Genomic DNA, 20,739 nt, shown 5'->3' on the forward strand with positions numbered 1-20,739 from the left:
CCCGCGCGGGACGCGGAGGCCCGGATGTGGGCGCGCTCGCCGAGCCGCTGCCTTTGTGACGGTGCCGCCCCGTCGGCGACGCTCCCGGTGCTGCGCCTGCAGGTGCCGATCGCAGGTACACGCGAGAGGGCTGGATGTGGTTTCTTCCTAGCGGGAGGCGGCGGCGCCGCCGTTTCCTCGTCTCCTCGCCGAGGCGGACGGTTTTCACCAACAAATGGTTTTTCTTCCCTGTGGTCTCCCGGCCTGAGTGATCCCCACTGCCACTTGGATTCGCTCGCCTTCGCGTTGGTGGGACGGGACCCTGACGCCCGTACGCGCCGGGCGGTGGTGGGGAGTTTGAACCACATATTCTCAGCGATGCAAAATAAGATTTCTTCTGTTCCTGTTTTTTTTTTTTTTTTTTTTCCTTCCCAACTGGGGCCAGATGTTTAAAACTTTGCATATGGCCTTTCCAGCATCTGCTAAACGTGATCATGCTCTTTTTCGTTAGAGTAGGAAATTTCTTTACAGTAAATGTCCTAACGTTCCTAAAAGACATCCAACGTGGTTATACTGGTTTTAAAAAATATATACTTCTGGATTCTATTCCTGGATATTATAGAAGTTATATGCTGCAGACATTGATGAAGTGGGTATACTTTTAAGAAGTTTGGTGGCAGAAAGGGCTGGATCGATTTCTATTTCTGGCTCCAGTCTAAAAATATTCATTAAAAAAACTTTTTACTTATTGAGACTTATTTTGGCAGTTATTTTCCTCAGAATTGCCTGTCTTATCAATATTTTCAGTGTTTAAGATCCAGCAGGTTCGGCATCTCTAGCTCCTGGCTTCCTGATCTTCAGTTGTTGGGTTTTCTTTTTTAATCAAATAGATTAATTGAGGGTGTGTGTGTGTTTAACCAGTTTGACTTTTCAGAGATAGCTCATAATTATTATATTTTTATTTTCTCTTGACAGTTAAACGAATCAAATTTGTACATAATCTAACACCTGGTATGAATGTGAAAGATGAGGTTGACATCAAAATTACCTAGATCCCACCCAAAGTATATGGAGAAGCAGAAGAATTTAAGTTCTATCTTTACTTCATATACAGAATATACTGTTAAAGAAAAAAATAAGAAGTAAAAGGGAAGACAGGTTGTCATCCACAGTGCTAGCTAAAAAATATTAGTCACCTTACCAGTGTTGACTAAAGTTAACCTGGGACATAAGTAGCACAACCCCTTCCTGCCCCTTTTTACACTACCTCAATACTGCAGTAATTTTCTTCGGCGACCTAACTAATCTCCTCTTCTCTTGTTTCATTAAAATTGTCCCTCTGTCTTGCAAAGCCTCCTGGACAAGTGGATGGCACACATTCCTGCCCTTCTTAAAAATTGTTCATTTGTTCTTTCATTCCCTCTCTCAACACATATTTCTTGAGCTCTTAGCATGTGCCAGTCACAGGGCCAGTATTTGAGATATATATCATAAGTTAAATGATTAAGTCTGCTTATCAGTATTTTATATAAACATCGCAAACTTTTGTTTAGGACAAGATATTAATAGTATTTACATAGATACAAGGTGTACCTTCTGGAAAAGAGATGACAAAGTATCTTATTAATTAACTGCATCGCCAGCATGTACAAGAGATTTAGTTAATATCAATGAGTTTAGTAAAGGGACTGGAAAGAGCATATATATTAACAGATTGCTTAACTGTCCTCAGTAACAAATTTGCAAATACCTTTGTAGAAGAAAGTCTGTTCACAACAGGAAGAAGATACCTAGTAATTTTAACTAGAAATGTATCTGAATAATAAGAGAAAACTTTAATATAATCCTAGAGTCATAAATAAGAATAAAGGATGAGTAGGAATGAGAGCAGTTCTGTTTATGGATTAAATGCACTTGTCAAGAAAATATTATTGGGATTGTTTTTTTAAAGAACCCCATGCAATTTGTTCTTTCTTTTATGTCTCCATCTTCTTAAAAATGTTATGAAAGTGACTCCTTTTCCTTTTAATTAGATGAGAAAATGTTTCTGTTAAAGGAAAAATACTCCTAGAAATGATGAGTTCCCTTGGTTTTCATCACATAATTCAAGCACTGAAAGCTTAGTAGCATATAGTTTAAAAACCATTTTAGTTTTAAAAAATTTTTGTTTTAAGGAAAAAGACGTTTCATTGTGTGATATCTCCGTTTTGCTTACAATAGACTTTCACCTGTAGTTTTCCTTATAGCATGACTCAGATCAGCCAGGGTCTTAAATCTTCTGGCTCTGAAGCAAGGTCAGGACTGGTGTGTCACCGGCTGTATATGCATCTCTGGCTTAGAACCGACACCAGGAGCATAATTTTTGCCTCTTTCCACACAATACCTTTCTGCTGTCTCATCCTTACCTTTTCTGGTCAATATTTTATTATGAAAAAGTTTGAACATACAGCTAAACTGAAAGAAGTTTACAGTGAATACTTGTAACCTCCTCTCCTAGACTCTACCATTAACATTTTACTATACTAATTTGAACATATATCTGTCTGCCCCTTTCTTCATCAGTCCCTCTTTTTTGGGATGCATTTCAAAGTAAATTGCAGCCATCAGTATGCTTTCCTGAAATACTTCTGAATGCATGTGCATTGTTAACCAGAATTTAATGTTTGTTTCGCTTATGCTTTTGATGTGAAATTTACATAAAATGAAATGCACAACCTGAGAGTGTCCGTTTGTTGAGTTTTCACAGATGCACAATCTTTGCGGAGTATGGCTTTGCTGTCTCTGCTGCTGGGTCCTTTTGCTGATGATCCCTTGTCCTTCACAGATGCCAAATACCAGTGAACTTATTCAGAACCTTAAGAGATCTGTTCTCTTTTATTAAGAATTACACACTCCATATGCCCAAGCAAAACGCTATCCCCTAGAAGGTCTCGCCGGTCCCTGGGCTCTGGTCCTCAAGCACTGGGTCTTCCAGTCTCCATTGCTTGCCCTGAGGGCAGACATCTGTACAAACCACAGGTTATCGCCAAGTGTTTGACAAGTGCCGGAGTGAACAAATACAAAGCACTGTGCTGGCCTCTTTCCAGGTTTTAGAGTGAGGTTATCCCAGTTCTCAAGTAGTTCTTCATCTTACAGGGAGGTGGGCAAATGAGCCGGGCGTTGAAGTGCTAGGAGCGTGGGCAAAAGGCTCCAGGGATTTTCTCTGGGACGATGGGAAGGCTTTTGGAAAAGGTGGCATGTGAATGAGGCTTAGAGAACATGGGGCAAGTGCAGTAGGATTGAAGGTTGAAAGGTTGTCAGGGCCCAGAATGTGGATGGTTGTGATCAGAGCTGTGCCTGGAACCTCTGTGCCTCATATGGTAACTTCCACAGCCTTCTTGCTGGTGCTGGAAGCTTCTTTCAGGCCATCTCTGCCCTGGTGGTTTGCAGAACAGCAGCTCTCAAAAGACATCTGAGTCCTAACTGCCAGAAGCTGTGGCTGTATCAGCTTATTGGCAACAGGAACCGTGTAGATGTGATTCAGCTGAGCACCTTGGAACGGGGAGCCTGCCCTGGGTTATGTGGGTGGGACAGGGGGGCAGAGGGTGAGGGTCGGAGGACTTGTGACATCGGAGGCAGCAGGGCACAGGGGGCAGTGACCTTGCTGCTGCGGGCTTCCTGCCTGCAAGTCTGGTCCCTCCCTCCGAGCTGTTGAGCCCACCCCTGCCCTGCTTCACGCCTACAGACACGCCCAGGTCCGCATTTGATCCTACGACCTCTTCTAGCTCCGCCCTTTCACTGCTGTTCTCGCCTCCAAACTTTTCAGCCCTATTGTGGAATTTGTCTGCTGTTCCCGCTTTAGCGAACCTTCATCTAGCCAGTCAGGGCACTAGAATCCCTAATTCATCTGAACTCTGTTAATCCTCCCTTCCTTGAAGTTCTCCCTTCTGGCTTCTGATATACATCTCTACAGCTCTTCTACAGATCTGTCTGTAGATCTTCTCATTCTCTGGTGGATCTTTCTCTGCTTCCTTTTTGGGCTTCCTTTTCTCCTCTGTTTTCTTCCTAGATACTAATTTATCCCACAATTTTTTTCCCTTTTAGATCCCCAAGATTTTTTAAGATTAATTAATTTATTTTTGGCTGCGCCAGGTCTCTGTTGCTGCGCGCGGGCTTTCTCTAGTTGCGGCGAGCAGGTGCTGCTCTTCCTTGTGGTGTGCAGTCTTCTCATTGTAGTGTCTTCTCTTGTTGCGGAGCACGGGCTCTAGGCGCACGGGCTTCAGGAGTTGTGGCACGCGGGCTTCAGTAGTTGTGGCTCGCAGGCTCTAGAGCACAGGCTCAGTAGTTGTGGTGCACAGGCTTAGTTGCTCCGCGGCATGTGGGATCTTCCTGGACCAGGGCTCGAACCCATGTCCCCTGCATTGGCAGGAGGATTCTTAACCACTGCGTCACCAGGGAAGTCCTATCCCACAATTTTCTGGTCCTACAGTTTATTTTACTCTCCATGGTATCTTTGGTTGATTTTATACACTGCCATGGTGTCATCTGATAATGCTGTTACCCAGCTTTACCAGATGTTCTGTCTCCTGGTGAGCTTTATAGGAATCATGGCGCAGGGATGTATAATCTCCCTTAGACCCCATCTGTCTCCTTCACCTGCATCAGAGTAGATGAATACGTCACCCCCAAATCTGTGACTAAAGATCCACCCCCACTCCCCGCAAGAAGTTGTTCTGTTGGAGAATATAGCTGTGCAGCTTGAGTAGATCCAGGTAGAGCAGAAATGTGGATGGCGGCTGATACAGCTGGATAACCCTCACAGCTAAACGTGTCCTTCTCCCTCTCCCTTCTCTGGCTCACGCACCGTGTGCACAGCCAATCCTACCCCCAGACATTATTGTCCATTCTGTCACCCAGAAACCTGGGGTCACCTTGAACCCTTAACCTGTATTCCCATTCACATCTAATCAATTCCATTGCTGCGCTCCTTTGTGCTCCTGTATTCTGGATCACAGTTTCCCTCCTGCCTGGTTTCTTTGCAGGTGTTTCATCCCCCTCTAGTCCATCACACAACTACCTCAAAGGCAGACACATCTGTTGTCATTGCCCAGCTGACAGCATGTGGGCAAGAGCCTGTTTCTGAGGACGGCACTTTGGGCCTCTGTGACCTCGACCTGGCCTGTTTCTGGCTGCTCCCTGCCCTGCACCACATTCGACGGCCACACTGAGCTTCTCCCCCTACGTCACCGTCGAAGGCCCTGCTTTTGTTCATGATTCCCCACCCTCGCTTATCTGCCTGAACTCAGACGCGTTCTGGACTCAGCCTTAGACCCCCAGCTCCTGCTGGCTGCTGTCTGTGTTCCATGGAGGTTGGTTTCTTCAGCTTGCCTTAGCTGCTGAGGGCAGGGATAAATGCTTCGCTCACATTTTATCCCCTGGGAGTGGGACACAGCCGGGATCATAGTAAAGTGTTCAGCAATGATTTAGAAAAATGACAGAAGATCACAATAGTTATCAGCTTACCTGCTGTTTCCCTAAATACAAATGAAAATCCGTCCTGGTGTCCCTCCCCTGGCAATATCTGTTGTTACGTTAGAGAAGTCAGTTTTGTTCAGTTGCATAAGAATATCCTTTGTAAATCTGGTGTCTGATGGAAGGATCTGATTACCCCCAAGAAATGGTAGAAACTGAGAATTAAATAGACTCCATGACAGCTGGGGTCAGTGGCTGCCAACCGTGGTGCACGTCGCACGTCAGAAGCACCTGCAGTGCTCCCTCCCCAGGGAGTTAAATGAGAAGCTCTTGGTGGGGGAGGGTGGTGTGGGACCCAGGTATTAATAACTTATTAATATAGGGAGAAAGGCCAGTGTGCAATCAGGGCTATAAGCTGTCAGTTTAGATAAAGTTTTAAGTAAATTATCTAGAAGTGGGCGTTAAGGGAAATTAGGGTGACATAAGACTATTTGCTTTAAATCATAAAACAGGAGAGTCACTGGAATGAACCTTAGATGTCCATGTAAACTGGAGGCTGTATATAGTTGTTTTTTTTTTTCTTTTTAAATAAGATCCTATTCAAAGTTTATCAGTGACCAGAAATTTCCTGCCTCTTTCCGTGACCTGATCTGTTACCAGGTGTTGTTTGATTAATGGTGTCTTATTATTATTGACTTGTAATTGACTTCTTTGTGACTCCACACATTTCTCCTAATTCTGCCCTCTGGAACAACTCAGAATAACTATTATCCCTGTGGACTTCCCTGGTGGTGCAGTGGTTAGGAATCTGCCTGCCAATGCAGGGAACACGAGTTCGATCCTTGGTCTGGGAACATCCCACATGCTGCAGAGCAACTAAGCCCGTGCACCACAACTACTGAGCCTGAGCTCTAGAGCCCGCGAGCCACAACTACTGAGCTTGCAAACCACAACTACTGAGCCTGTGCTCTAGAGCCCACGAGCCACAACTACTGAGCCCGTGTGTCACAACTACTGAAGCCCACGCGCCTAGAGCCCGTGCTCCGCAACAAGAGAAGCCACCGCAGTGAGAAGCCTGTGCACCGCAACGAAGAGTAGCCCCTGCTCGCCACAACTAGAGAAAGCCCACACACAGCAACAAAGACCCAACGTAGCGAAAAAAAGAAAACATAAAATGTTTAAAAATATATATATTATCCCTGTTCCACAGGACCTGTAAATGTGTGAAGACCATTCTCTTGCTTCACCCAAGTAATTTCTTATGCAGGCTGGACGTCCGTGGTTATTTCAGCCTTTACTCACCTGAGCTCAGTGAGGGAGGGGCCTGTCTGAACAGCTGTTGCTCTGGGCTCAGCCCCTGGAATAGTACTTGGCATGTGGTTCGTGAGCCCTTGGTTAACATCTGGATCAAGAAGGTGTGAACAAGGAACACACGCGTTCATCCCACCTTTCCATCCTGCTGACTGGATTCTGACTCCTGGAAATGAGCCTGTGCTCCTCTGATGATACCCCACAGAGAACACGTGTCTGCTTCTGTGTCTTAACTCCCACAGCTGGTGTGTTCAGCTAAAATTACTCAAGTTTCTGGGGAAGGGTTAAAAGAAGTAAGGACGGACCTGTGCCTGGCATCAGAGACCTCACCCCAAGCAGACATGACCTTGGGCAGGTAGCTGTGCTCTCTGGCTGTACTTTTGTTCAGTTCATGTTGCTTCCTGTCCTAGGGACTGTGGGAGCACAGAGGTGAAAGAACTAAACCTTCCTGGAGAAGTTAGGGAATGACACAGGAAAGGGTGATGTTTGATCTTGCAGGATGGGTAGGATTTTACCAAGCGGCACGAAAGGGCAGAGCCTTCCTGGCCTAGGACTAGGGCGTGTGAAGAGGTTGGGCAGTTCAGGTGGTGCAGCATGGATGGGTGGGTGGGGGGGGTTGTAGTTTGATGGGACATTTAGGGCTAGTGAGGGAGAAAAGGGCCCGCCACAAAGAACCCTAAATCCATGCTGAGGACTTGGTCCATTTTCCTGTGAGTACTGGGAGATCAGCAGAGAATTCTAATCAAGAAGCGCAGCTTACGTGTTTTACAGAGATGATGCTGATGTGGACACTCATCGGAGTGAGAAAGTCCGGAGGCGGAGAAGCCAAGCCCGAGCCAAGGCCGTGGGATCTGGAGGGGTGGGAGCTAGAGAAACGTCTAGGAGGGGATTTACAGGCTGTAGTAACTGATTGGATGTTAAGAGGACAGGGTCTAGAAAGATACTTGTGTTACTTGTCCCTAGATATCGTGTATGTTTTTAATTAACAAGCAGATAATCCTTACCGTGTGTCAGGCACTGTTTTCTGTGTTTCACAAATACGGACTCATTTAACTCTCGTAATAACCTATGGTAGGCACTATTTAGTCCCCACTGTACAGATGAAGAGACCGAGATACTGAAAGGTTAAGAAGCCACCTGTGAGCAGTGGAGCGGGGTCTGAACCTAGGCAGTCTGGCTGCAGAAGCCATGCTGTTAACCACAGTTGGGAATATTCAGTTGAGGTTGGGGAAGACGTAGGGGCAGAGGACAGAGTGATCTGTTCATTCCAGCCCAGCACTGAGCCTGTCATGAGCCAACAATGGGATGGACCATGGGGTAAAACGAGTAGGTGTGCTCTGTGCTCTGTAAGTGCCCAGGGGGCCATTGAAAGGGCGGAGACTGGGAAAGACAGAGAAGCAACAAAGGGTGACCTACATTTAAGCTAATCATAATTTTAAATTTTTATTAGTATTTTTAATTTTTAAAAGTGGATGTATAGTTGATTTACAGTGTTGTGTTAATTACTGCTGAACAGGGAATTCCCTGCTGGTCCAGTGGTTAGGACTCTGTGCTTTCATTGCTGAAGATGTGGGTTCAATCCCTGGTCGGGGAACTAAGATCCCACAAACCATGCGACGTGGCTAAAAGACAAAAAAAAGTTACTGCTGTACAGCAAAGTGATTCAGTTATGTATGTGTGTGTGTACATTCTCTCTTTTCATATTCTTTTCCATTATGGTTTATCATAGGCTATTGAGTATAATTCCCTGTGCTCTACAGTAGGACCTTGTTGTCTGTCCATTCTATATATAACAGTTTGCATCTGCTGACCCCAGACTCCCAATCCTCCCCTCCCCCTCGGCCACTGAAAGTCTGTTTTCTATGTCTGTGGGTCTTTTTCTGTTTCATAGCTAAGTTCATTTGTGTCATATATTAGATTCCACACATAAGTGATATCGTATGGTATTTGTCTTTCTTTTTCTGACTTACTTCACTTAGTATGATAATCTCTAGTTGTATCTAATCATAATTTTTTAAGTCATTAGAGAAGACTAAGAAGTACCAAGCTGTATAGAGGAAAACTAGGTGAGGGGCTACCAAAGTCAGTAAAGAGGTTCAAGAACAATTGAGAGGCCAGCAGTGCCTCTATAACAGGTGTCATTGGTGAAAACCAGTTTAGCACTGGTGAGGGGGTCAGAAACCGTAGTGCTTTTATTCATGTACAATAAGTATGGGTAGAATTGAAATGGAAATCCTTAAGATCTCCAGAAGACAAAGGGGGCAAACAGTGTAAAAGAAAGCAAATACAAAAGAGCCATCAACATAAACATATGGAAAATATTCAGACCTAGTATTCAAAGGGTGGAAATTAAAGATACAATCTAAATTTAAAACAAGTTAAAAGTGCAGTGTTTATAGACGTCTACTTCTGTCCAAGATGGAGTAACAGGGAGGGGATTTACCTATCCTCTTGCCCAAACAAACAGCAACAACAACAAAAAGACAAAATACATGAAACAAACGTTTAAAGACATTCGATATCAGACCACAAAGGACAGTTATCCCTGAGAGATGGAAAACCAAGCAGGTTAGCCCTCTGACTGCCCCGGTTTATTGCCTTGAGAGGGTTTCCAGGTTACAGCAGAGGTAGGGGAAGCTGAGAGGGGCTGAGCAGACCCTGAGTCCAGAATGCAGAGCTGAGGATGGGGAGGGCAGGGCAGCAGCCTTCACAGAGTGCAGAGGGTGCCCTCGAGTGATCACACAAAGCACGCACGGGGGAGGAAGCTGCAGGGAACAGCATGTGGTGTTCACATGGGGGTTATGGCCATTACTGCTGGCCAGGCTGGAAAGCTCTTCTGATTCCTGGAGCATTGGGAGTGGAGCTCTATGAAGCACTGAAAAGAAAAATACCTGTCTGCTTAGTATCCTATATTTGGCAAAAGTATATTTCAACAACAAAGGCAAGACAACCTCCAGAATGGGAGAAAATATTTGGAAGTTATATTATCTGATAAGTGTTTACTATCCAGAATAGATAAGGAACTACAGTTCAACAACTAAAAGACAAATGTCCCGGGCTTCCCTGGTGGTGCAGTGATTGAGAGTCCGCCTGCCAATGCAGGGGACACAGGTTCGAGCCCCAGTCCGGGAAGATCCCACATGCCGCGGAGCGGCTGGGCCCGTGAGCCATGGCCGCTGAGCCTGCGCCTCCGGAGCCTGTGCTCCGCAACGGGAGAGGCCACAACAGCGAGAGGACCGCGTACCACAAAAAAAAAAAAAAAAAGACAATGACCCAATTTAAAAATAGGTAAGGTACTTTAACATACATTTCTCCAAAGAAGATACACAAATGGCCAGTAAGCACATGAAAATAATGCAAATGAAAAGCACAGTGAGATACCACTTCACCCCTACTAAGATGGCTATATAATTTAAAAGATGGCACAAGTGTTGGCAAGCATGGGGGGAAGTTGGAACCCTTGTACATTACTTGTGTGAAAGTAAAATGACGCAGCCACTATGGAAAACAGTTTGGTGGGTCCTCAAAAAGCTAAACATAAAATTACCGTATGAGCCAGCAATTCCACTCCTAGGTATACCCGTCAGCAGATGAGTGGATAAACAAAATGTGGTGGGTCCATACAGCGGATTATTATTCAGCCATTAGAGTGAACTACTGATACAGGCTACAACATGCATGAATCTTGAAAACATGATGCTGAGTGAAATAAGCCTGACACGAAAGGGCAAATATCGTATGATATCCTTTTAACCTATAAGGGAAAAGAATCTGAAAAAGAATATATATATATATATATATATATATGTAAAACTGAGTCACTTTGCTGTACACCTGGAACTACCACAACATTGTAAATCAGCCATACTTCGGTAATAAAAGGGATTTTTAAAAAATAAGAGGATTTGATGTAGTATTAGAAACATTCAGTTCCAAATGAAATTTAGCATGGAACTCTAGAGGTTGCAGGGTGTGGGAGAGGCAGTCTTCGGAGCTCTTTTCTTCCTACTCTTGGGGATTTCGGGCACTATAGGTGTATTTCTGGAACAGTCAGATGTCGTCTGGTTGTGTGGATATATAGGTACAGCAGTTGGTCTGAGGGAATCTAGACTCGCGATTAATGAGAACCAGGTCACAGCATCTCTCCTCAAGTTTCTGCCTTTTCCGCAGCTTCACCTGCTTGGGATCTCCTGTTACTCAGGAAGCGTCAGGAACGAGGAGGGCATGGAGGCCGAGTTGCTAACTGCCCGGTCCCACGTAAGTTGGGCTGCCTTCATTCTTTTTTGTTTTCCGACTGAGAATCCCTTTTTAGTTAAGGGTTCTTAAGGGATCCGTATCTCAGACACTTCCTCCAATAGACTAGCACTGTTTGTTTGCTTTATTTATAGCTGTAGTTTTATTTCCTTTCATATCAAAGAAACACAACTTGAACAGAAATGTGTGAAATATTGAGGACTCTGATGAGATGCTCTTTCGTCTACAATGAGGAATGACTGAGCACACAGCAAGCTTTCTCCCTTCAAGATGATGACAGAACTAGGATGTTGGTGCCTTTCTGAGGGATTCTCTGGTCCCTGGTGGTCTTGGGTGTGGGGCTGGTGTGTTAATTCCTCCCTGGGGACTGCCTGTGGAGGAGCTTGGGGACAAGTTAGGTAATTATCAAGGAGTAACTGCAACCAAGACAGGAAGAGCCCCGGGAGAGGGTGGGTCCTCTGGGGACAGAGAGATGGGTGGGGGACCCTCCTTCAGCCTCACTCAGCTTCGCCCCTAGGTGATCCCTCATACTTTACTTCTACGTATTCAAAACCCCACCAGAAAGCATAGTCTTTGCTTTTGGCTGTCCTACATATTTTGAAGGATTTATGGGAAGAAAAGTAGTCTATTGTATTTACCCAGATATTTACCCTTTTTCTTTCTCATCCATCATTCCTGAGATTTAAAGTTTCTCTCTTGTGTCATTTCCCTTCTGCCTGACGAATTACCTTTAGCATACTTTTAGAGCAGGTCTGCTGGTAACAAATCCTGTTTGTTTAACTTTCTTTGAGAATGTATTTTTCATCATTCCTGAAAGATATTTTCACCCAATAATTGAAATTCTGGCATGACAGTTCTTTTCTTTCGGCATTAAAAAATCCCCACTATTCCACTGTCGTTTTACCTTCACAGTCTTTGATGAGAAACGCTCAGTTATTCAAATGGGTTTTTTTCTGTGTCATCTATAGATCCCTTTGATGTGTCTAATAAAGGCCTTGCTTCTGTATCTATTGTTTTATTACTATTAAAATATAATCTCTTCTCTATTTTTTAAATGCCTACCAATATTTAGGAAAAATGTTTTGGAAATTTATTTTAGGTCATAAAACATGGCTAGGTTGGTCTCTTAAGCATAAAGTTGCACTTGAGCTCAAGACTGTTTTTCCCTTCTTCTCCTGCCTTGTATTAGGTTCTAATTATTTTACATAAGTGTAGATTAACTGATTCTCCTTGCTTTAGCTGTTTACAACATACTTGATTTAAATGAAAGTGTTTCTGACAGTTTCTAAACTGAAAGCATAACATGGAACAGGTTTCTAGACAGTACGTACTTAATACCATTCCTTTTAGGACTTGTCCAGAATTCAACGTAAATACTACTCACTCCTAGAATGAGTTCTATTCTGTCCTGTTTCCCTACCCAAGTGCTATCTGCCTAATCTCTCTTTCTGTCAATATTCGGGAAAGGGAGGGCAGAGATATACATCAGGCTCAAATTTGCTTTGTGTTGTAGACACTGGTGACCTTCAAGGACATACTTGTGAACTTCACGAGGGAGGAGTGGAAGCTGCTGGACCCTGCTCAGCAGCTCATGTACAAAGATGTGATGTTGGAGAACTACAGAAACCTGGTGTCCTTGGGTGAGATGGACCTCTGTTTGGGGGTTTTGGGTTCCTCATTGATCAAAAGGTATGGAGAGCCTGAAGCATACATTGGAGTGTGAGCTTGGGGCCAGGGACCTAATTTCTTTGGGGCATGGAACAGGGTTTTCGTACTCCTTCTGCTTTTATGAAAAAAAAATTGTTTTCGTTTGTTGAATTTTAAGAAATGTGTATTTTGCTGCCTCTGTAGCCCTACCTTGTCTACTCTTCAGAGCCCCCCAGGACTATTGAAGGGGCCCGGGGTTGGGGGTGAACCGGGATGCTTCTTTGTGTCCAGCCCAGAGCTCCCAACCCTCACCCAGTTCTTTATCTTTCACTGGGAACAGGGCATCAGCTTCCCAAGCCAGAGGTGATCCTGCAGTTGGAGAAGGGGGAGGAGCCATGGCTGTTGGAGAGAGGGATTCACCAAGAGGCCTATCCAGGTGAGAACCAGACCACCCGTTTGGGGGAGGAGTCCCTGGCGAGAGTGGCCACTAGTTCTCTGCGTTTCGAAGGTGAGGACTGGGTTTATTTAGCTTCGGTTTCCCCACTGCTAGTCTGCTTTCTAGTCTTGTCACACTTCCATTTGCATTCATTATAATTATCTTTCTGATGTTTCCATCTCCGGGCTATTGTATAAAGAAGATGTGGCACATATATACAATGGAATATTACTCAGCCATAAAAAGAAACGAAATTGAGCTATTTGTAATGAGGTGGATAGACCTAGAGTCTGTCATACAGAGTGAAGTAAGTCAGAAAGAAAAAGACAAATACCGTATGCTAACACATATATATGGAATTTAAGAAGAAAAAAAAATGTCATGAAGAACCTAGGGGTAAGAGAGGAATAAAGACACAGACCTCCTAGAGAACGGACTTGAGGGTATGGGGAGGGGGAAGGGTGAGCTGTGACAGGGCGAGAGAGAGTCATGGATATATACACACTAACAAACGTAAGGTAGAGAGCTAGCAGGAAGCAGCCGCATGGCACAGGGATATCGGCTCGGTGCTTTGTGACCGCCTGGAGGGGTGGGATAGGGAGGGTGGGAGGGAGGGAGACGCAAGAGGGAAGAGATATGGGAACATATGTATATGCATAGCTGATTCACTTTGTTATAAAGCAGAAACTAACACACCATTGTAAAGCAATTATACCGCAATAAAGATGTTAAAAAAATTATCTTTCTGTTTCAGTGCTTGGTTCCAGCCCTGTTCATTTTGCTGTCCTGATTATTACTACTAACTCAAGCATCTGTGTCCTCTTATCTTTCATAGAATTATTCTATTATCTTTGCCTGTCTTTTCCCTGTCCTGTGTCCCTTCCCACAGCCTTTGATCTGCTGCTCTGTGTAAGCTCTGCCATGGGACCCCATCGCCTGCCCCTGCTCTGAGTTTGTTTTTTGCCGGTTAGCAAATTGCAGCAGAGGCGTCACCAATCCCTGTTGACTTAACCCTCCTTCCTTTCCAGAATTGCTGCTCTCAAAAACACCTGTTTTCTCATAATCTAGCTCTTTATTTAATTTTTTTTTCATTTTAATCTTAATATCTGTAAAATGCAGACCACTGTGTGGATTTCTAGCATCAGTCCTTTCCCCAGCTCCCCTGTGTAGAGAAGATCAGCCTTCTGGGTTAAGAAATGAAGGCAGTGCTTCATCTTCCTCCTGTTCTGTTCTCTCTGAGCAATGCTGTCTCTGACCCCTGTCTCTAAGCTCAGTGCTCTGATGTCTTTCTCCTTAGCCCGGCCATCTGGGGCGTTGCTGTCTGGACCTTGCTGCTGATGGCCAACTCCATGTGCTAGTGACCCACGTTGACTCCTGGGGACACATGGCCTCCCAGGCCCGGTGCAGTCTAGGCACCTCGTAATCCTCTGGCACTCATGTCCACTCATGTCAGGCATTTCCCTGAACCTCAGGCTGTGAGTGTGATGTGAATGAAGTCGTTAGCGTCTCAGTCGTCCTCTATGTTTCGCCTCCAGTCCTTCTTTGTGAAACCTTTTGGCTTATTAAGTACAGGTTCCTTCTTTTTCTGAGCTTCCACTTTGTTTCTACTTTTAAATGTCATAAATTTTGTTTTTGACTTTTTTTACATTGGGCCTCGTAGGTGACTGTAGCCAGTACCTGTCTCAGGGCAGGTCCCTCAGACACTGGGAAGTACTTGATCAGTCAGCTGCTTTGGGGCCATGGCAGGAAAGACTGTTCTCTGTTTCCTTTCATTTCCCTATTTCTTCCTGTCCTTATTTTTTCCATTCATGTGTTCAGTTTAGCAGGCTTTCCTGGATGTCTGTTGACAAGTATCCAAAAATAACTGACTATAACCAGCAGTTTAAATTTTTAGTGGGAAATTTGTTGTCAAAAGAAATACTGAAATTCCATGTATGTGCTTAATCGACTGGAATTTAAGGGAATCTACAAGCTCTGGGAACTTCATTATCAAAATGAAAAGTATAAGGGGTGATGGCTTTAAAAACTCAGTTGATGAATTGATTAATGGATGCTGCAGATTTTGAAGATAACGCACCTGAGTTATCTTCCACATTACAGAACACATGGAAGATTTTTAGGACTTTAATGCGTCCGTGTTTTCTGTCGCTTTCTCCAGACTTGTCTTTCCATACCCAGCCCTACCCCTCATCACACATGTTCATTCTAGAATTTTCCAGTTGGCATTAGTAGTTTGAAAAACTTCTCCATGGGATTCTGATGCACTGGGTGGAGGAGAGGGAAAAGATGGCATATGTCCTGTCAAAACTCATCAAGGTAGAGGTGTGTGTATATGTAATGGAGTATTATTTATCCTTAAAAAGGAAGGAAATACTGCAGTTTGCTACAACGTAGATGAACTTTGAGGACATTATGCTGGGTGAAATAAGCCAGTCTCAGAAGGACAAATAGTGTATGATTCCACGTATGTAAGGTACTTGAAGTAGCCAAAATTATAAAGACACAAAGTATAATGGTGATTGCTGGGAGCTGGGTTGAGAGGAGATTGGGTCCTTATTGTTTAATAGGTATGGAGTTTCAGTTTTATAAGATGAAAATGGATGGTGGTGATGGCTGTACAACAATGTGAATACACTTAATACTTGAATTGTGCACTTAAAAATGGTTAAGATGGTGCATTTTATGTTATATGTATTGTTTTAATCACAATTTTTTAAAAAAGAAATCAGGGTGGGGAAGAAACTAGCAACTAACAGAGCTGGGAATGAAAATGAGGACTGGGAAAGGGGTTTGGGTTGTACAAAGGAGGCAGTTAGGAGCCTGGCACAGGGATTGTTTACCAGGGGTTGTTTCCTGTGGCAGCCAAAACAAAGTTCCACAAACTGGGTGGCTTAAATCAACACATTTATTGTCTCACAGTTCTAGAGGTCAGAAGTCTCTAGAACTGTGTGGGCAGGCCGTGTGCCCTCTGGGGCTCCAGGGGAGGGTCCTTCCCGCCTCTTCCAGCTCTGGTGCCCCAGGTGCCCCTTGGCTTGTAGACACATCACCTCACCCAGCCTCCATCTTCACATGGCTGCCTCCCCTGTGTGTCTGCCTCTGTATCTTCTCTCCTTTTCTTGTAAGGACACCAGTCAGACTGGATTAGGGCCCTCCTACACCAGTACTACTGCATCTTAACTAATTACATCTGCAATGATCCTATTTCCAAATAAGGTTATAACCTGTGATATTGGGGGTTAAGACTTCAGCATATCTCCTCTGGGGAACACAATTCACCCCATACACCAAGTAAGAGTAGAGTATTGCCCCACTTATGTAGGAAGAGGTGGTATTGGGTAAATAGTGGATTTTTTTCTAGATTTCAGAACCAAACATTTTAGCTGAAAGGCATTGAGAAAAAAACGCAGGCTCTGAACCAGGGAAAATAATTTGCAGTAATACGCATGCATATAAACAGAAGGGCAAAAAGTCCAGGAGAATGTGAGTTAGGGTTCAGGTTCTGAGTTAGTGTCCTGCATTAGTCCTGTCAATTTTAATTAAGTCTTGGTGTCTCAGAGCAAAGGAATCAAAGTAGAAGATGGGGATGATGATACCAGTGAGCATTACAAACCGTACTGCTTCGGTGATGAGCTCCCACCTTATATGATACTTAGGATAACCTTATAGGTCCTTAAATGACAGAGAAGCAATATGATTTTTGAAAACTTTAACAACTTGTCTAAATTCACCACTAGTAGTAGCAAAGTGTAGGTTAGAACCTGTATCTGGGTCCCTTCTGTGCAGTCACCCTGCCAGCCGACCCCATGGCCTTTCTGAGAGGTTTGCTCTGTCAGTCACATGTAATCATTCTGTACCGCTTTGGTGGCATAGATAGAAGCCATTTCCTGCCACGTGGCTGCTTTCATGGTTTAGGAATGTGAAGAGTTCATGTCGGGGAAGGGCCTGGCAGCAAGGAGACACGTCAGGTTCTTTTATCATTAATAGGTTAGATCGTGGCAGTGAGCGCTTTCTGGGTTTCCTTAATTGCCACCCCAGCACTGAATATCCTGATCCCATGTGTCGTAGCCAGTCCTGTGGCTTCTCTTACCCTCTTTGCTCCTTTTATGTGCATATTATAGCCCGGCCCATTTCCTGTTAATGGGCCTTCCTTCCCTTTCTCACTCTCTGTCAAGGTTACAAAACCATATTTAAAAGCAACTCTGCATGACTTACATACTTTTTTCTACATATATCCTACCATTCTGACCTTAATACTTTTTTTTAGTTATGTAAAGCGTTTCCATTTCTTTCAGATTTGGAGACTGCAGTTGAAGTTAAATCATCAGCTTCCAGTAAGAGCATTTCTAAAGATAAACACTCCTGTGATGTTAAAATGAAAAGAATGGCAAAGAGTGATCTCTGGTATTTGTCACTGGAAGAAGTCTGGACACGTGAAGGTCAGTTGGACAGGCCCCAGGGCAGCCAGGAGAGACATCTGAGGCAAGTGGCATTCACCCAAAAGAAAGCACTTCCTCAGGAGAGAGTCTGTGAAAATGGGAAATACAGGGGAAACTGTCTTCTTCCTGCTCAGCTAGTACTGCGAGAGTATTTCCATAAACATGACCCACATCCTAAAAGTTTGAAACATGATTTGGTTTTCAGTGGTCATCAGGAAAGTTATGCAAGCAACAGTAATGACTCTGGTCAAACCTTCTGTCAAAACATTCACCTTCTTCAATTTGCAAGAACTCAAGCAGGAGATAAATCATACAGATGCCCTGATAACAACTCTCTTACTCATGGTACATCCCTTGGTATATCAAAGGGTACACATAGAGAGAAACCCTATGAATGTAAGGAATGTGGAAAATTCTTCAGCTGGCGCTCTAATCTTACCAGGCACCGGCTTATTCATACTGGAGAAAAACCCTATGAGTGTAAAGAATGTGGAAAATCTTTCAGCCGGAGTTCTCACCTTATTGGACATCAAAAGACTCATACTGGTGAGGAACCCTATGAATGTAAAGAATGTGGGAAGTCCTTCAGCTGGTTCTCTCACCTTGTTACCCATCAGAGGACTCACACAGGAGACAAACTGTACACGTGTAATCAGTGTGGAAAGTCTTTTGTTCATAGCTCCAGGCTTATTCGGCACCAGAGAACTCATACTGGAGAGAAACCTTATGAGTGTGCCGAATGTGGGAAGTCTTTCAGACAGAGCACGCATCTCATTCTGCACCAGAGAACCCATGTTAGGGTGCGGCCCTACGAATGCAGTGACTGCGGGAAGTCTTACAGCCAGAGGTCTCACCTTGTTGTCCATCATAGAACTCACACTGGGCTGAAGCCCTTTGAGTGCAAAGATTGCGGAAAATGCTTTAGTCGAAGCTCTCACCTTTTCTCACATCAGAGAACCCATACGGGGGAGAAACCATATGCATGCCATGACTGTGGAAAATCCTTCAGCCAGAGTTCTGCCCTCATTGTGCACCAGAGAATTCATACTGGAGAGAAACCATATGAATGCTGTCAGTGTGGGAAAGCCTTCATTCGGAAGAATGACCTTATTAAGCACCAGAGGGTTCACATTGGAGAAGAGACCTATAAATGTAATCAGTGTGGGATCATCTTCAGCCAGAACTCTCCACGTATAGTATATCAAATAGCTCACACCGGAGAGCAGTTCCTAACATGTAATCAGTGTGGGACAGCACTTGTTAATAGCCCTAATCTTATTAGATACCAGACAAATCATATTAGAGAAAATGCATATTAATGTAATAAATATGGAATTCTTCACAAAGAGCAATAAGTTTATTTAGCATTGGAGAACTCCTTCTGGAGAGGAGCTGCTTTCAGTCTTGTTACTACCCTTTCGTGCACTAGAGAATTGGTCCTGGAGTGGGAAAAACACACAAATTTCACTTTAGTATATCAGATTGTCTTCTTTTCCCAAATTCCCACAAAAGTAGTTGGACTGGGAGCATTCTTCCCCCAGCATTAAATGCTAAAATCTGAGAAGGAACGATTAAGTAAGTGAGTTATTGATAGATGATCCAGCTTTGTTTCCTTCAAAAAAATAAATGAGAGTGCTACCTCAAAAAGGCAAATAAATGAGAGTTGCTGCTGAGGGGAATAAAAAATGGGTATAGTTATTGTAACAAACAATGGAAAATGATATTCCAGTGAATTAAGATGCCATTTTTTACTTGATTGTCCCTCTCTCCTGGGACACTTCGTAGTGTTTAGTCTATTTTATGTGTCTGATATAAACCACATTTTGGCTAGCAGCAGGGAAAATCTTATCATGTGAGGCAGAGAAGGAAGAACACATTTACTACTATTAGTATCCAGTTTAAATATATTTGCATGTGGGTAACAATTGAAAATGTATCTATGGATAAATGAACAGAATTGACTTGTTAGATAAGGGAATTATGAGTGAGTTTTATAGTCTATTAGGTGTCACTGTAATAATTATTTGAAGATGCTTTTAAATATTAAAAAAGGATATACGGTTTCTCCTATTCTACTATGAAGGAAGTTTGAGAACCTCCTGCTAGCAAACTTTCCCATTAATTCTAAGTTGTTTGGGGTCATAGAGTTGCGCTTCTTGGGACAGGCTGCTAAAGACTCTTGGGAGGTTAAACACAATGATCCTCTGGATGTTGGGACCTAAAGGAGCATTGGATACTTGAACATGCCAGGGAGAGGCTCCATTTGAGTGGGAGCATGTACCCGGGCAATACTTGGAGCAAGTATGCTCCTAAAATAGACACAGCACTGCTTGTATCTTTATGAAGAAAACAGTGGTTAAGAGTATGCGTCTGAGCTGGGGTCCCCAAGTTGAACTCCCACCTCTGTCCTTCCCTTGCTGGGTGAAATTGGGCATGTTGCCTAGCTGCTCTGTACCTAACTAACAGATGTCCTCCTCTGCAAATTAGGGATAACATTACTTACCTCATGGGATCGTGGTGAGGAGCAAACAAGTAAACATATAAAGAGCTTAGAACATGCCTCATGTGTATGAAGTGCTTTATTACATTAGGTGTGATTGTTAACATTACATTATTGCCCCACTCTAGTGTCTGTCATTCACTTTAAACTGCTTGATTGCCAGTAAGAACTGATGGAGTTCTCACTTCGCTTCCAGTCACACATGTTTTCCCCTTTACCTGCATCAGAACTTACCAACCAAGGAAATCACTGACCCATAGTGGGTATATGGATGCATTTCTGAGGATCAGTAAACAGCTTTTAATATTGCATTCAAAAGCATTCTCTTTGTACGGAGGTTTTCCCTTTAAGAGAGAGGAACCTAATCTTCAGATTCTCTGGTAAGTCCATGACCCAAAAAAGATTTAGAAAGAGAATCTGTTTTAATCCTCTGTTTCATTCTGTAAATGGATCTTGTGTGTGTAGGAACTGACCATTATTTGCCACTTTCCAGCAAACAATGTGTATATGTTAGATGCTCACTGATTGTTGAACGATATAAAGATTGTTGAGAATAACAGGACGACGACCTTGCTGTCTCTCCCAGGACTAATCTAGAAATGCTTGTTAGACTCAAGAGACCTGAGAACTGCAGGAGCAAGAGGCCACAGCTCACTCTTCTGGCACAGTTGGGATGAAGGCCTCACGTTTTGAGAACCTCCTGGCGCCTCAGTTATGGCTGAGTA

The 20,739-nt window shown here is 43.7% G+C and overlaps 1 protein-coding gene across 1 annotated transcript in view; it reads left to right on the plus strand.

Moving 5' to 3' along the window:
* Position 1: 1 nt before the first annotated feature.
* Positions 2-20,739, plus strand: part of LOC113630020 (zinc finger protein 268-like) — a 64,568-nt gene continuing 43,830 nt past the window's right edge. The window contains exons 1-6 of the mRNA XM_027125230.1: positions 2-115; positions 10,912-10,998; positions 12,509-12,635; positions 12,983-13,078; positions 17,371-17,557; positions 19,789-19,791. Coding sequence (XP_026981031.1) covers positions 10,966-10,998; positions 12,509-12,635; positions 12,983-13,078; positions 17,371-17,557; positions 19,789-19,791 — 446 coding nt within the window. The 5' untranslated portion in view covers positions 2-115; positions 10,912-10,965. The remainder of the gene's footprint in view (positions 116-10,911; positions 10,999-12,508; positions 12,636-12,982; positions 13,079-17,370; positions 17,558-19,788; positions 19,792-20,739) is intronic.

The sequence above is a fragment of the Aethalodelphis obliquidens genome, unplaced genomic scaffold, assembly GCF_003676395.1.
Source record: "Aethalodelphis obliquidens isolate GAN/ISIS:26980383/991018 unplaced genomic scaffold, ASM367639v1 scaffold28, whole genome shotgun sequence".
NCBI lineage: Eukaryota > Metazoa > Chordata > Mammalia > Artiodactyla > Delphinidae > Aethalodelphis > Aethalodelphis obliquidens.